The sequence below is a fragment of the Balaenoptera borealis genome (genome assembly GCF_965194805.1).
Source record: "Balaenoptera borealis genome assembly, chromosome: 4".
Lineage (NCBI taxonomy): Eukaryota > Metazoa > Chordata > Mammalia > Artiodactyla > Balaenopteridae > Balaenoptera > Balaenoptera borealis.
The window spans coordinates 58474413-58490860 of NC_138861.1; the positions used below are offsets into that span (position 1 = coordinate 58474413).

The 16448-nt window shown below is 40.5% G+C and overlaps 2 protein-coding genes across 4 annotated transcripts in view; both read left to right on the top strand.

The window, feature by feature from the left end:
- The window catches only part of SCARB2 (scavenger receptor class B member 2), a 69131-nt gene extending 66313 nt beyond the window's left edge, over positions 1-2818 (top strand). Inside the window, exon 12 of the mRNA XM_082389378.1 lies at positions 111-2818. Coding sequence (XP_082245504.1) covers positions 111-149 — 39 coding nt within the window. The 3' untranslated portion in view covers positions 150-2818. The remainder of the gene's footprint in view (positions 1-110) is intronic.
- Positions 2819-6723: 3905 nt separating this feature from the next.
- NUP54 (nucleoporin 54) overlaps positions 6724-16448 on the top strand; it is a 32430-nt gene continuing 22705 nt past the window's right edge. The window contains exons 1-4 of one of the 3 annotated variants that reach the window (XM_082389374.1): positions 6756-6915; positions 7615-7776; positions 10707-10790; positions 11248-11397. In XM_082389374.1, the coding sequence (XP_082245500.1) occupies positions 6849-6915; positions 7615-7776; positions 10707-10790; positions 11248-11397 (463 nt within the window). In that variant the 5' untranslated portion in view covers positions 6756-6848. Of the gene's footprint in view, positions 6916-7614; positions 7777-10706; positions 10791-11247; positions 11398-16448 lie in introns of all 3 variants that reach the window. The other 2 variants (XM_082389372.1, XM_082389373.1) reach the window with 2 other exon arrangements.

The window sequence follows — 16448 nt, forward strand, 5'->3', positions numbered from 1 at the left end:
GTCTTCCCATCACTTTCCCCTCCTTGCACCCCTCTCTCCACTTCCCACATCTGGGGAGAAGTTGGTCACGTGATCTCCTAACCTCACTGTTCTCTCTCACCTGGTCTCAGGGAACTGCAGACGAAAGAGCATCCCTCATACGAACCTAACCTAACCATGGGCTGCGCTTGGGGAAGGAAGCGTGCGAGCTGTCGTGACCTGGACCACAACAGTGGAGCAACTGTCTGCATCCTCACAGGCTTGTCAACGGGTGTGAGAGGAGGGTGGAAACCCCGTGCCTGCGTGTGGTGAGCGCCTTCTGGCAGAGGTTCAAGAACAGGCTGACCTGGTTGGCTGTTAGGATCCTGTGGTCCCTGACAAATTGTTTTGTTTTTCATGTGTCTAGCAAGTATTTAATAAACTCCGGTATAGTAATTTTTTTGTTGTTGGGTGCTGGTAGCTCCAGAATTTTGTGACCACTGTCGTGGTTATAATGTCTGTGCATCACTTGTTAATGCTACTTGGTCTAACCTTATTCACTACTCTTCATTCACCAAACTTTGTGCTCAAAATACATAAATACTATTTGATGTTGTATTCCTCCATTCATTTCATCCACAAAACAGAAGTAAGTAAGAGTTTGGGATGCAGGGTAAAATGGTAAGCCTCATTCAATACCATTCAGATGCATCTAATTTCCTCGTTTGAAAAGGTGCATATTGCATTTCTTGCTAATCTTCAGTTCATAATTCCTCCAGGAAAATAATTCAGACAGCTTTCATACAAGGTAGGAATCAAGCAGGGAAGGGGTTGGTGGAGGTGGTACCCATGAGTTGATAGTGACAAGCACCTGAGGATTTTTGACTTGTACTTTTGTGAAATGAGAGAACGCATAAATGATGTTGGTGAGGACAAGTACAGATATTTCATATAGAACAGAATGCCAGTTATGACATTTGTGGGTAGTTTGTTATTTTTTTAGTCAAAATGATCTTGATTTGGAAAGATGTTTCTGGGAGAATGTAATCAGTAACTGATTTTTTTTCCCAATCGCCCTTGCCAAATATGACTTTATCAATTACAATACTATTGAGTGATTATTTGTAAAATGATTTATAAATATAGGAAATCCATCTATCCACAGCCTAAGTTACACTTAAATTTCAGGAAGTCTGACTACACTAAAGAGACATTTCTTCTAGGGCAGTCTTCTTGGTAACTTTGAAATTGTTTTTATAGGTTGTTCTTTTCTCAGATTCAGTTCCTTCTGATGTTTTGTGGCTCACTATCACTCACTGAATAGAGAAAGATGTGCCCTACACTTCCTGTGACAATCATTTTGCTGACAGAGTGATGGTGTTTGAAAATATTGCACAGGAAGTGCCTTTAAGAAAGGTCCCTTGGGACCAGAAGCAGAGCCACCTCTCTGCAGAAGTCCTCTTGGCTTTCAGTGTAACCTAAGTCAGGATTGGGAACCATCAGCTGTCACAGAATTCAAGCACATTTAAGGGCAGTTTCTTTGATTCTCAACGTTCACTATTCATTTTTGATTGAGAAACCTGTACAGTTAATATGGCAAAGTGCACAGATAATTTCTTAACAACTGAATCATTCTGCAGGACTTTTTGTTTAAAACTGGATTTCAGTGTAAGCAAATGAAGGAAAAAAAGCCACAGATTTCACAAATGCAACTTCTGATCCCTGTATGGAAGTAATAAATCATTTTGTTTCGTTGCCCCAATTTTCCTATTCTCTACACTAAAGCAATTTGTAATGTTTCCCTTTTTGAAGGGGCAGTTCATTAAACTCTCAATTTCTCTATAAATTAAGATAGAACCTATAGATACCCCAAATCACCGAAATGTGAGAAGCTAAATTGAAGATATTTTGTCTTCAATAATGCCAAATATCTAGATTTTTTAAAATTTATCAATATTTAACTAGATAATTGGCACATCTTATTCTGTTATGCACCCATTTATTCACATTAATAAAACTGATAAGTCAGTGCATACCCATTGATTCATCCTCTTACCAGAATATAATCATCTGTGAGGAGGAAATTTTTAAACACTATGAGTGATAACATTACAGTTAATAATGCACACCTTTTGATTGAATCCCACACAGTCAGGGAGGCCAAAAGCATAATATTTTCATATGATTCTTAATAGTTACTTGGCTTAAAAATCACATTTGATATTTTACTTCTGAAAACTCTGTGGCAAACCCATACACTGCAGTCAAGATTATAGATTGGTTAAGAAGAATGAATGTACCCATTTGGTTTGAGGTTGAAATAACAAACAGTTCCTCATCCTCATTTTTGTGGAGCCATTATCCTAGAAAGGTCCCCAAAAGCTTTGTGATTGTCACAATCAAAGAATACGGTGTCCTGTACTATGATACTCAATTTAGGGAGAAACCAAACAGAGAGAGGTTACCTCACTTCTCTCAGGGAAACTTAGGAGTTGAACACAGGACAGGAAATGGGCTTTGCCACTTTCAGCTCCAGGCTTTTCCCACTAGACTTTATTCTAGAAAGCTCACTAATGGTCAGGCAGACCAAGTACTACACAACTAACCTTTATCGGGGTTTTTACTTAAGAGAAGCTAATTTTTTATTTCGGTTGCTCAAGATTAAGAGTTCTGTAAAAGGTGACCACCATCCTTGGCCCTCTGGGTATTATCACTAGGGTTAATTGCTTGTGGCTATTAAAGAGAATGCTGACCAGAATGTAGTTATACTGCTGGTTCCTTTCATGTGATCCTTGACCTTGTTTATTTCTACCCTTAATGCAATGGAATATTTCACTAATAAAAAAAACTTTCTATGAAATTGCACTGGAAATTGTATGTTATGTCACCAGATGTTCAGTGGTCTATGGAGTTTCATTTGAAAGATGCTCTTCGCCCTCCTGATGGACTCAGGCCTGAGTCACCCCCCTTGGGCCACCTCTGATTTCAGCTCAGCTGCGGTGGACGGTGATAGGCAGCCTGACAAGCCCCACTTCAAGCAGGTCCCACACCGTGCTCTTCTGCCTCAGAGCTTTCTCCAGAGCCCCGGAAGCCCCTCAGGAGCATGGGGGTTAATACTCCCATGTATTGACGCTCAATCAAAGGGGGCAAGAGTCAGCTGACAAGGGTTCCCGTCCTCAGAGGGACAGTTCTCAGGCTCATTCTACTTGGTTCCTCAGCTAGGGTTGCCCACACCAGAAACTGCTTCCTATCATCATTTCTTCATCCCCTGTCTCACTCTACCCACCCCCTCACTGCTGCTTCCAACCAAATAATCTACCTGCACTAGCATCCTTATTCAGGTCTGCTTCCAGGTAAACACAAACTGAAATGCAGACAAGTCCACCCAGAGGGCTCAGCAAGATCAGAGAGCTGTTGGAGAAATATCAGACCTTTGTTTCTGCGGACATTTGGACCGAAGTTATTAGTCCAAAAGTTTAGATTACCTTTAAAACCTTTCCCATCCCAATAATATTGCAACTTATTTCTGAAGTCAGAGCAAATCCAGATCAATCATAAAATATTTAGTTCAGTGTTACAAATGTCCTTATGTATTAGGGACACTTGAACCTCAGCATAAGTGCTTCCTAGGAATCCCAAATCTGCTTAACTGGCTTCTGTCATAGGAGAAGCTCCTTATTTGATCATAAATGTAAACTTTCAACTAAGTTTCATGATGCTCTGGGAACCTGACTCCGAGGGAAGGCTTGCCCAAGGAAGTAACATTTAAGTGAGACTGAAGAATAGGTGTGAATTAGGCAAAGCAAAGCATTTCAGACAGAGGTAGCAGGAGGTGCCCAGGAGCAGGAAGGAACATGTTACAAGCAACTGAGAAAATATTTGGCTGGGATTCAGAGAAGGAAGAAGAATAGTGGGAGATGAGGCTGGAGAGAAAGGCAGCCTTTATTGAGCCATGTCAAAGGTTTTGGTCCTTTTCAAGGCAAACGGGAAGCCATTGAAGTGTTGTGAACTGGGTTGTTGGTCAGTGTGTGTGTGTGTAGGGGGGGTGGAATGGGAGATACGACAGGTTTGTTTAGAAAGACTCACTCTAGCTGCAGGGTGAATAAATTGGAAGAGAGTCAACGTGGATACAGGGAGGTCAGTTTGGAGGCTGTTGCGTTAGGTGGTTCCTTTAGGGTCCCCACTGGATCTTGTCTGGGTGTCATGCACTAGCCTGCAGGGTGAATTCCACAAAGCCACATACATAGCATAGGTCAAGTAATGGCTTTAATGGGGAAAAAGAAAAATTATGGAAAAAGGAAGGCACAGACCCTCCATCTTCCTGTCATCCCATGGTGAGACAAGCTGAGGGCCAGGGCACTGCTTGGTCTCAGTGCAGAGGGCATATTCCTTCTCGTCCACCTTTTTATAGGGCGAAGGTGAAAAAAGCAGTCTTGTCAATGGAGGAATACACAAGCAACTGAACAAGAGGCAGTTTGGACTTGGGCTGCCCATGGAACGTTATTACAACCTCCACTGCTGGGGTGAAGAAGACACCAGTTACGTGGGACATAAGGTTGGGTGCGGCCCCTTCCCCTCCCCTAGGAGAAGGGGGAACCCCCAGCCACAGCCAGCGCATTTGCCAGGCAACCTAGAACGAATCCTGCTCATTGCACTGCAGTAGTCTAGGTAGGAGCTGGCAAACTTTTTTTTCTGTAAAGGGCCACTTCGAAAATAGTTTCGGCTTTGCAAGCCTCTCTATCACAACTACTCAACTCTGTACTTGTAGCATGAAAGCAGTCATAGACAACACGTAAGCAAATGCATATGTCTGTGTTCCAAGGAAACTGTGTACAAAATAGGCAGCAGCCTACATTTGGCTCATGGGCTGTCTGCTGATCCCTGGTCTAGGCAAGAGATTATGGTAATTTGAATCAGGGAGATGGCAGTGGAAATGAAATATTTTAGAAATATTTAAAAGATAAAATATATAGGACTTGGAGATGAAAATGGGAAAGGCAAGGGAGAGAAACATGTCAAGGAAATCATTCGTTCATTCCACAGTACTGAATAAGGGCCTATCACGTGGGTGGGCACTCTGCTAGCACTAGGGACACAGCCAGTAAATAAAGTTTGCTGCCCTCATGGAGCTAACATGAAATGGGGGCTGGGGGGCAATAAATAGGTGGTGGTAATGCTAAGAATATTAAAGCAGCCAGTGACAGCAGTGGGATGTGCAATTTTAGAAAGGGTGATCAGGGATGGCTTCCTACTGAAGAAATAGTCATCCATTCTTTTCCATCTGAGATCGTTCTCCCCTTCCATCCATAATTTCTGGATTTGGCTCAGCTGGTTCTTCTTCTTTCTCGCAGGCTCTCTTGAGCGCTGTCTCCTCTGGTCTAATTACTGATGCTCAGCTGCATCTTCTCACTTGATCCTCTCTCCCTTACAACCTCATTGGCTCCCAGACTTCCATTACACCCTAAACATGGGCCTCTCCGTTCCACCTCAGTCCCACATATCCAAGCGCCAGCTGCATATCCTCAGCCAGGTTGTCCTCAAATCCAGTAAGTAAAGAAAGGAACTCATTTGTTCTTGTCTCCCTCCCAAATTCCAATGGCATCACAGTGTACAAGCCAGGAACCAGGGACTCTTGCTAGAGTCCTCTTTGCCCGCCTCTCCACACCCCGTCAATCGTCAAGTCCGCCTGCTCCTCAGTCTCCATTCCTGCCGTCCTCATCCGCATATCAGCATTCTCACTGGGACTTCTGCGATGACCACTATTAGCATTATTTAATTGTATGAGTAGGTAACCCATATACATTTTCAAAAACTAAACGGGGTTTATACTGCAAAGTCCTCCTCCACCCATCTTCTTGCCACCCAATTCATCTTCTCAGAGGCAACCGATGTTACTCATTTTAAAAATGTATCTTTCCAGGAATATTTCATACAAATATATGTAATTACATATTCTAGCCCTCTTTTTTTCCCATCCAAATTGTAGTATACCATATACAGTGTTCTAAATTGTTTATATAATTTACCTTTGAGATCTGTCTTTTCAGTACATAAAGAGCTTTACTTGGCTGAATAGTATTCCTTTGTATGAATGCAACTATTTAAGCAAAACACTGGTCCCAATCATTTGTTATTATAAATAATGCTGTAACCTATAACCTTGTATTCTATTAATTTTGCCAAATCATTTACAAGATAAATTCCTAGAAGCAGCATTGCTAGGTCCAAAGACAATTTTAATTTCGATAGACACAATGACTTTGTTTTTATTTTTATTAAAGTTACAGAAGCACATAGGTTTAAGAAGCAAATAATTCTACAAAGTTTCTACCAAGAATTCTACAAAACAAAAAACCAAAAACCTAAATGGACATCATTCTCAGAGGCACTTCTTTTAGCCTTCTTTTTTCTTTCTTTCTTCTTCTTTTCCCCACCATTACTCCATGACTTTAAGTGACATGCTGCTTCGTGAATTTTCAGTTTTAGTGTTATCCACTGTCTCCCCACTATGGAGAATAAGGATTTAGCTTTCTTTCCTACCCTGTCTTCATTGCACACTGGTATTCAGCCTGCTGCACATCTTTCCCAAGGGGCCTCCCTGAAGCAGTTTTTAAGGGCTCTCAGGCGGCACGCCACGGCGAGCTTCCCAGCATCTCACATTGGTTGTGACGCTCCACACCACGCGAAGCCACAGGCCCCCGGAAGCGAGCCCGGCCGGGGGCGTTCCCTCTCCACCCTCCACCCCCTACGCTTTTCAGGCGTTCCGGCCTCTTAGGCTAGGCCAGAAAAGAGGCGGAACGCCGAGATCCGGGAGTGGTTTCCCCGCGGATCGCAGAGCGGAGTGCACCGAGCGCCGCGGGAGCAGCACCTTGGTGCCCTGCTCCCGCGACATGGCCTTCAACTTTGGGGCTCCCTCGGGCACCTCTGGTACAGCTGCAGCCACCGCGGCCCCCGCGGGTGAGTGAGTCCCCCGGACCTTCTCCCGGGGAGGAGGGAAGGCCTTTGGTCCAGCCCTTCGGTCCGAGACTCTTCGGCTTGGGGATCCTGGGGTCTCCTGCCCGCGCGGAGACTTTAGGGGCTTCGGAAAAGGGCGGGCGGCAGCAGAGCGGGCAGAGACGGCTCCTGAGGAGGCCGCGGGGAGAATGGAGGCCCAACCCAGAGCTCGCGCGCTGCGGGTGGGTCCCCGCAGGGCCCTCTCCTCCTAGGGTTCGTTTCCCGCCGCCCGGGAGTCGGACTCGGAGAGACCGGAGGCGGCTCCTCTCACCCTTTGCCGGAGACCCATTCTTCCCTCCCCAACCCTACTCACTCCTCCCCACCTCAGCGTCCGGGACGGGCGCGAACGCTCGCTTGGTTCCCGCTGCTGGGCTCGGCGAGGACAGGGTTGGGGAGCCTTGGGCGCTGCTCTGCGGCTCCCTCGGCCCTGGCCCCTTCGGTTCTTGCTGCGGGACTACACGCTCCGGCTCCTTCTTCCCGTCCCCGCCTCCGCGGCTTTCTTAACTCGTTTGGAGCAAAGTCCGGGTTTGTCTTTGTTCACTTCTTTGAAACCTCCTGCAAACTCTTCTAATCTTTACCTTGCTTTGTTTTCTTTTTCTTCTTTCTTCTTCCCCCCTCCCCCTTTTAAAATTCTGTTTGTTTCTTTGCCTACACGCCTATCAGGATTTGGTGGGCTTGAGACTGCCAACTCCACCGCCAGTGGGTTTAATTTTGGGGGTTTCGGATTAACTGCTAATCCTGCAGTGAACTTTAATATTGGGAATTTCGGTGTTTCTACTACCTCGGCGACTCCGTTCAATTTTGGTAACAGTCTGGCAAGTGCAGGTAGATATGCGGGTCGTCTGTGTAACGAATGTTGGGAGCTGGAGTCCAAGAATATTTTGTGGTTCCAGAGTTTGGGAAAGAACAGCGACTTGTCTAACAAGGAAAGGAAATTCATTTCCTAATGTCGAATCAAAAACATTTGTAGCAAGTTTTGACTCTCTTAAAAGATTTGGTTTGGGGAAGTCTTGCAAGTTATAAAGTTCCTTTGTTAAATTTGCATTTAATTGAACAGAATATACCTTCCAAGTGATAAGTATTTGGAATGGATTTTTATTTTGAGTAGAATATATCTTCCAGATTATTAGATATCTCTTTTGAAGTATAAGCTCAACAATCAGGCCCATTTTCCTGGAATTCTTGGACTCCTGCAGTCATTTTTTTTCCATTTTTCCTGCATCTTTCATTGGAATTTCATTTGATTGTCCTTGTGTTTCCTGAGAGAAACAAGTCTTATACGAACAGCAGCAACCTATCTTGTTTTTTAACCTGTACAATAATAATAATGTGTTTCTTTGGCCAACTACGCAGATTAGGATACATTTCTATAAGATAACGCACTTATAGAAAGAATCCCCAGTTCTTTACTGGATTTTTTGAGAAATGATCAGAGAGAGCAATTTAATTTATTGTCAGATAGCATTAACTTCTAAAAGATAGGCTAGACGTCTTTGTACTCAAAAAGATAATTATGAAGATTCTGGTATCTATATGGATTGTTTGAAGCTCGTTGGAAATTCTGCAAAACACAAACTATAACGTGTGTGTGTGTGTGTGTGTGTGTGTATATATATATATATATATAAATTTAAAATAGGTCTATGTCTACCTTGCATACAGTGACCCTATAGAAAAGCCTTGTTCCTCAGCTGCTCGTATATGAATTTATTATTCATATTCTCTTACATATGCCACTTATGCCCATGCCAATTATATGCATTTGGTAAGCATGATTTATTCCCTATGACATATTTGGGAAGTCTGGCATTTTGTGCAGTTACTTGTTACTGCAGTGTGAATATGACCTTGGCAATCTGATTTGAAAACGTTTTGAAGAATACTTGAAATTCCAAAGATTAAACAATCCATTATCACTAAGGTATATTTAAAGTGATCACATATCACTGTTGTTTGGTATGTTTACTTTTCCCTGTTTGCTTAAAATTGGCACTGGGTAAAACAGAAACATTATTTTGAAGTTTGTGTTTCCGAACAAACCCACCCAGCTCATAATTCAACAGTAATAAATAAACCTGTTGGTATTTGCTTGATTTCATGTTCATTTGGAGTTATCACTGTGAAGTTTTGAGTTGTGATAATATAACTGTTTTAACTACTTTTGTGTATGTTTATGTATGTTCATCAACTTCAAAAGGCTGATTGAAATTCTTGTTTACTTTTTTATTTTATATCCTTGCAGATCCATCTTTACTAATAAACATTTTCATATTATGAAGCATGTTAAGATACCAATGTTTTTATTGTATAGCCAATTCAGAATATATCTTAGTTTTTCTGTGAAAATTAGAAGTAATGAAAAAAGATTAGGAACAATGTTCAGTACTTTAGGTGATTTTTATCAAAATGTTTACAGTTTGCAGTACTGCAGTAGAACCTACAAGTAAATAGAGTATTTGGTTGTGCCTGCATGCAACACGTAGTCTATTCTTGAGTAATTTTCCAAGTCAGAGTCATATGATGACTATCAGTGGGTTGGGTTTTTTTCCTTCTTATATCTTTAATGTTACAATATTGATGAATCTCTGTCTCTTATGCCAGAAATATATGAGACTAAAAGTTAGAATCCCAGAGAGTCTGCAGTATAACTCAGCACTAATGGTTCAAACATTTGTCTTAAAAGTCTTTTTTGACACCGCATTGGTAATCAGGTAAAGACTGACAGTAAGGGGAAAAAAGCCATTCTGTATTGGCCAGCATTGCATTCCATTCATATGTCAGCTTCGATATGGTTAAGATTAATTTCATCTCTAGATTTATCTAAAAGTGAAATTTGTGTATCTGTCAGTGTTGTGGCGCAGAGCGCCATGGTGATAGCTCTGCTCTACTTGCCGGCCACTGTTGCCTTGTGATTTTTTTTCCCCTTATCTCTTCAAGAAACACATTCTTGTTTACATACCAATATAAGAGTCAGTATATTGGTATGTTTCATTTGAAAAGTTGCTCAGTCTTGGTGGAGACTAAGTAGAAATATAAGCTAAAGTAGAGTATAAATTAATTCACTGAAGCCAGGGTTGCAAACTGGCAGCACAGTCTGCCAGTATGATCTGTTTGTCACACTGTTGTAAAAATATTTGAATTAGTTACAAAAAAATCAATTGACTTCAGGTTTTAAATTGTGTAAATTTCACACAGAAAATCTAGATTTTCTATTTCTCGGGAGAAATGGGAATATTCAACACTACTAAACTACCATTCTCCTGCAGCAGTAATTTGCTGGAATTTAGGAACTGCTGCCATTTAAAAAAAACTGTTCACACTGATCCATTCTGGCAGTCAGTAAACACCTAGTCTATTTCATTCATGAATGTTATCAGCCTGTATCTTGTAGGCATTTGAATTTGCAACCCCTGCTATAAAAGTACACAGTCATTTTAGCCTTAACACTATGGCAATAGGCTTATTAACATGTTTACTCAGCTGTAGCTTAATCACCTCTTTAGTTGAAAGGTATGTATTGCATTGTGGTATTTCTACTTTAAATACTTAGTAGCTCATTTCTTGCAACATACTGACTTCTTGATTAGTAGTATAGTTTTTTAAAAATTGATGTTGAAGTAGAGAAAGGAAAAGTTAGACCAATATATTTTGTCTTTATATGGAGCAATTGCTTATCATGTAATTTGAAAAGGAAATTACCTCATATGTATACAAAAGATTCTTCCTTGCTATTTTATTTATCCTTTTTTAATTAGGTGGGTTTAGTGGATTTGGGACGCCGTCTACAACAGCAGGTTCTGCGTTCAGCTTTTCTGCTCCAGCTAACACGGGCACTACTGGTGAGAGGACACCTTTTTTTTTTTAATTTTTATTTTATTTTTTTTTGACTGTGTTGGGTCCTCGTTGCTGCGTGCAGGCTTTCTCTAGTTGTGGCGAGCTGGGGCTACTCTTCGTTGCCGTGTGCGGGCTTCTCATTGCGGTAGCTTCTCTTGTTGCAGAGCACAGGCTCTAGGTGCGTGGGCTTCAGTAGTTGTAGCATGTGGGCTCAGTAGTTGTGGCTCGCGGGCTCTAGAGTGCAGGCTCAGTAGTTGTGGTGCACGGGCTTAGTTGCTCCACGGCATGTGGGATCTTCCCGGACCAGGGCTCAAACCCGTGTCCCCTGCATTGGCAGGTGGATTCTTAACCACTGCGCCACAAGGGAAGCCCAAGAGGACATCTTATATCATTTGTAGAAGCAAATGAGCTACAAGTCAGCTTGTTTTTTTACCTTAAACAATTAAAATTTTTCATTCAAAGGACTCTTCGGTGGTGCTCAGAACAAAGGTTTTGGATTTGGCACTGGCTTTGGTACAACAGCTGGAACTAGTACTGGTTTAGGTACTGGTTTGGGAACTGGACTTGGATTTGGAGGATTTCATACACAGCAGCAGCAGCAGCAACAGACTAGTAAGTATAAGAGGTTTTCATTTTCAGATATAAAGCCGTAACAATGTAGGCAACATTGTTGAGTGCACTGTTCAAAACACTTTAGTGGATATCTTTTTTTTTTTTTTTTGGAGGAATTATAAAATATTCTAAAAGCTACTTCTTGTGTTTATATATGATGATAGCACCTGGGGAAAAGACACATTGGCATGATTCTGACTATAAGGCCTCTGTGTTTAGTATCACTCCTTTAAAATTTTTGTTGTTGTTGATAAAAATAACAAATATAGAAAGCGGCACAAAATTACAGCTTCATGAATTACGCCATTGTAACCACTGCCCATGTCAGGAGGTGGACCCTGGCCAGCCACTTCAGAAGCCCTCCACGTTTCCCTCCTAGTCACTTCGCCATCAGAGGGAATATAGTTTTGCCTTTTGTGTTGATCACTTCCTTACTTTTCTTTATGGTTTTGTCTTGTATTGTTTAGTTTCATTTGTCTTAAATCTCTGTAAGTTCCCCTTTTAGCTCTTTCTTTTTTATTTATTTTTCAATTTGTTGAAGAAATCAGGTCATTTGTCCTGTAGAGGTTGTCAGTCAGAACTTTACTGATTGCATTCCTATTGTATAGTTAGCATATTCCTTTGTACAGTTAGCATATCCCTTGTCCTCTGTATTTCTTGTAAATTAGGTTGGATCTAGGGGCTTATTTATGTTGATAGTTCAGTTTTTTTGTTTGTTTGCAAGACTACTTTATAAGTAGTGTTGTATTTTTATCAAGAGGCATATAATGTCTGATTCTATTTTTTGTGATGTTAGCAGCAGCCATTGGTGATCATTACCTAGATCCATTAATTCATTAGGGGTTGTAAAATGGTATTATTCCAACCATCTGATTCCTTTGTCATTTATTTGTTGAAACACTTCTATAAAGAGAAACTACCTCATCCACTATTTGGTTGATTCTTTCCCTTTATTCTTAGCTTTCAAAATAAAGAGTTGGTTCCCTATCATTCTCCAAAGGTAACCAATTTTTTTTTTTATGTCAGGAACTCAAGTATTTAAATTATTTGATATTTTTCAGTCCATTGCAGTTTTCCATATTGATGTTTAAATTGTTCCGTCTTTGGCCAGTGGTAAGCCTCTTCAGGTTGGTTCCCAGGTCCTTTCAGACAAGCGTAGAATTAGTCTTTGATAGCTTCCTTACTAGCTGGTGTGGCAGTATGTTGCAGGGTTATCTTGTATGGATTAGTTTATTTAATTATCACAAGAACTCTACGAAATAGAACTCTTGTTACCTCCATTTTATAGGTGAAGAGAGGTAACTGAGAAAATTGTGACTTTTCCATATATCTTCCAAGATGTAGTATAGGAACATAAATTCAAGTTCCTTGACTTCCTTTGTAATGCTCCTTTTGCTTTTCCATAGTTTGCTACCTCTTAAAATCACTTTTGTTTCATTTTTCTTAGGTAAGTTGATTGATTGGCTGAAATTCATCCTACTCAGTCATTGAAGATTAGTAACGTATTAAAAATGAATTTCAAGAATTATCTAACCAATAGGATGAAGATAATAGAATTATTCTTTCTAGTGTTACAATTATATCTTTCTTACTGTCCTCCTGCAACAATACAAAGTTTGATGGAAATCCAAGTAGTTAAGGAAAAGAAAGGAAAAGAAGTTTTTTCTTTGTTTCTTGCCATGAAGTCTCTTCAACTATAAGTTATAGTTGTGCTTACTCTTGTTAGGAAAAATGGGAATTTGAATCTGGTGCTGTTCATTTTCAGAATGAAAAGGGCTCATTCTGCTGAGTGTATGTTTTATGTCAGGCACTGTGTGTATAAGGTATATGTACTGGGTATATAAGGTTGCTCATAGTCTATAAGGAGATAGAATAACAAACATCCAATTAGATAGAATAATAAACATTCAATTATAAAAAATATATATGTGTGAAAGCACTAACATAGACCCATACAAGGTGCTTTGGAATGTAGAGGAAGAGTTGAATCTTAAGAGAATTAGCCAGTTGGATAAAATCAGAGAAGGGTATTTATTCCAGGCAGAGGGAATAACAGTGACAAAGGCACGAATGCACGGCATGGCGTGATGAGTTTGGGACCTGCTGCGGAAGGAGTTTGAGTTTAATCTGCAAAGATTGTGGAGTTTTTGCCTCATTTTTAAAAACTCTGGCTTGCATGAGGTGCTTGCTGTCTGGTCACACCACCTCTGATGTGTCTGATCTCTGTTATCTGCTGATTTCCTGGGCATTGGACACTTTGGCAGCTGGCTCTGAGTCCCACTTTTCTTTCCAACTTGTGCTCTCAATCTGGGTTATTTTAGCATTCACGTGGCTATGTACTCAGACAGCCATACCATCTACCTTTTATTCCAAAGACCTTTTCCATTTCACTTTAGCCACAATTCTTACCTTGGACTTTGGCAACATCTGAAACTGTTCTAATTCCATAATCAATCAATAATCTAATTCCAATCATCAATAATAATCCATAATCAAACATCCCACAACCTATTGCTCTTTTAACCTGCCTTTTCAACCACTTCCAACATAGCTGTTCTTAGACCTCATTAGGATCTTAGAGCACTGACACTTTCTGCTCTTCCGTCAGCTCCTTCCTGTCTCACTGTCCTTTCTAATTAGCTTAGAGCCCTTGTCCTTCCATTTCAGTCACTCTTGCCAGTATGCTAAACTTCCTTATCCTTGTATCATGTCCGCTGGAAAAAACAACCCCAAGCCTGTGTAAGCCCAACTGTCTGTCTAGATACTGCTTGAGAAAATCATACAGTACAGAAGATTGAATCTCTAAATTCTTAATCACCAACCCAAGTTGGGGCCTCAACATTGCCTGGTAATCCTGTGAAGTTTCTATTTTCAAATTTTTCTCCCACTTTCTGTAAGTTATTTTAAACCTTTATTCTCTTCAAATCTCAAAGTTCTCTGTTCTCACTTTTAGTAGATGGCCTTGACCTCTGCTTCAAAGAGAAAACAGAATGTCTCATTGTAATTCCTTCAGTTGCCCACTACCGAATCTTATTTATCTACCTACCCCTGTAACCCATCCTCTTCTCTTTTCGCCTGTGCTCTGGATCTCATATCCTCCCACCTTCTGGGGTTCCTTGTGCTGTTGATCATTTTTCCCAGCAGACCCCCACCCCATTCCACCTCTCATCCCCCACCAAAAACAAAGTCTTCAGCTTCTCTAGCCCAGGATTATTCTCATTCACATTTAAACGTCTGAAGTTTCTTTTTTCTTAAAACAGAAACAAAAAAATAAAACTACTTTAATTTCACATCTCACTTCAGTTATCTCTTGCTATCACTCTCTTCTCCCCTTCATAAACTACTTGAAATAGATATAGAAGAATGGGATCCCCTGCTGCTGTCTTCTGTTACCTCTTAGCCCACACTAATCTGTTTTCTACTTTCTTTACCCAGTCAAATAGTTATGGTCATTAATTATCTCAAATCCAATGAACATCTACTGTTCTTTAATTGTGAAAAATTCTAACACAAAAATAGTAAAATGACCCCACGTTCTACCAAATAGATTCAACAAAAGTCAGAACTTGCCACATTTGTTTTATCTATATCCTCCTTCCTCCCCCCCCTCCTTTTTTTTTGAATTGCTGAAGTGTCAGTACTTTAAAGCAAATCCCAAACATGTCATATCACCCTTACTTTACTGCTTTACTATGCTTCTCTCTTTAAAAACATGGAGTCATTCCAACTCACAATGACTAATTCCTTGGTATCATCCTTAATCAGATTTCCCCATATGTCTCAGTAAAGTTTTCTTCAGTTGGTTTATTTGAATCATGATCTAAACAAGGTCCACACATTATGTCTCTTAAGCTTCTTTTTAGTATAGAGAATTCCCTGTTTGGGTTTTTTTTTTACCCCACTCATGAATTGTTACAGAAACTGGACCAGTTGTCCTGTGAAATATCCCCCAATCTAGATTTGTTTGTTTCCTTGTAGAATCATTTGACTTTATGCCCCATATTTCTGGTAAATGAAGTTAGCTTTAGGTACTTTATTAGATTTAAGTTTGACTTTTTGGCATGAATACTTTGCGGGTGGTGCTGTGTGCTTCCTATTGTATTGTATTATGAGGCCATCTCTTTTAGAGATGCTAAGATTGATCATTGGGTTCGGGTGGTGAGAGCCAGTCTGTCTTGTAAAGTTCCCCATCAGTCTTTAACCTAATGGTTTCATTCATTGATGGTCATTGCCTCAATCAGTTATTTTATTAGGAGTTGCAATATTAGGAGTTAGTGATTTTCTAATTCTGCCTTCTCTTCCGCACTGAAAGTCTTCTGTAAAAGGAGTTTTTCTGCATCCCCCCAAGACTGCTTGGTCACCCTGAAATGGAATCTGTATAGGAAAGGCAAGATAAATTCTTTCTTTTTAACTGACAGTTTTTGTAAGAAGTTGTTGGTGGCCTGATTATTTCCAATGGTGTGCAAGGTGTTGAGATTTTTCTGAATTTTTAATTTTTACTTTTAAAAATTATCATTTTGAATGCATGAGATTTAATAAATTGAATGTGTTTGAGTTGGAGGCATTCATTATTCTTTTTGATGCTCAAATTGTCACATTTTTGGCCAATGTGAGCCCTCAACTTCAGTGATAGTCTGGTCTTTTTTTTCTCTTACCCTATTGTTTAGTACTCCATATTCCTTTTGCCAGCTTATCTTCCCCTCCTCTTTGACACAGAGATTTTGCACATGCTGTTCTTCTTTGACACTACCCCATGGCCTGGCTGACTACTTCCTTTAGACCTTAGCTGAAGTTCTTATGGGACAGCCTTCTCTTAACCCTCCTGCCCCAAGCTTGATTAGCTTCCTCATTTAGGACTCTCAGAGCCTCTACTTCGAGGCACTTATCACAACTGTTAATATTTGTTTGATATGCTCAGTTTGTTTAAAGAACCAGTCTTGTTTACCATGATATCCTTAGTGTTTGCCTCTATGTCTGACACTTAGGGGGTACTCAGTAAATATTTGTTGAATGAATGCATGGTGAATGAATGAATGAAAATATGCATGTAT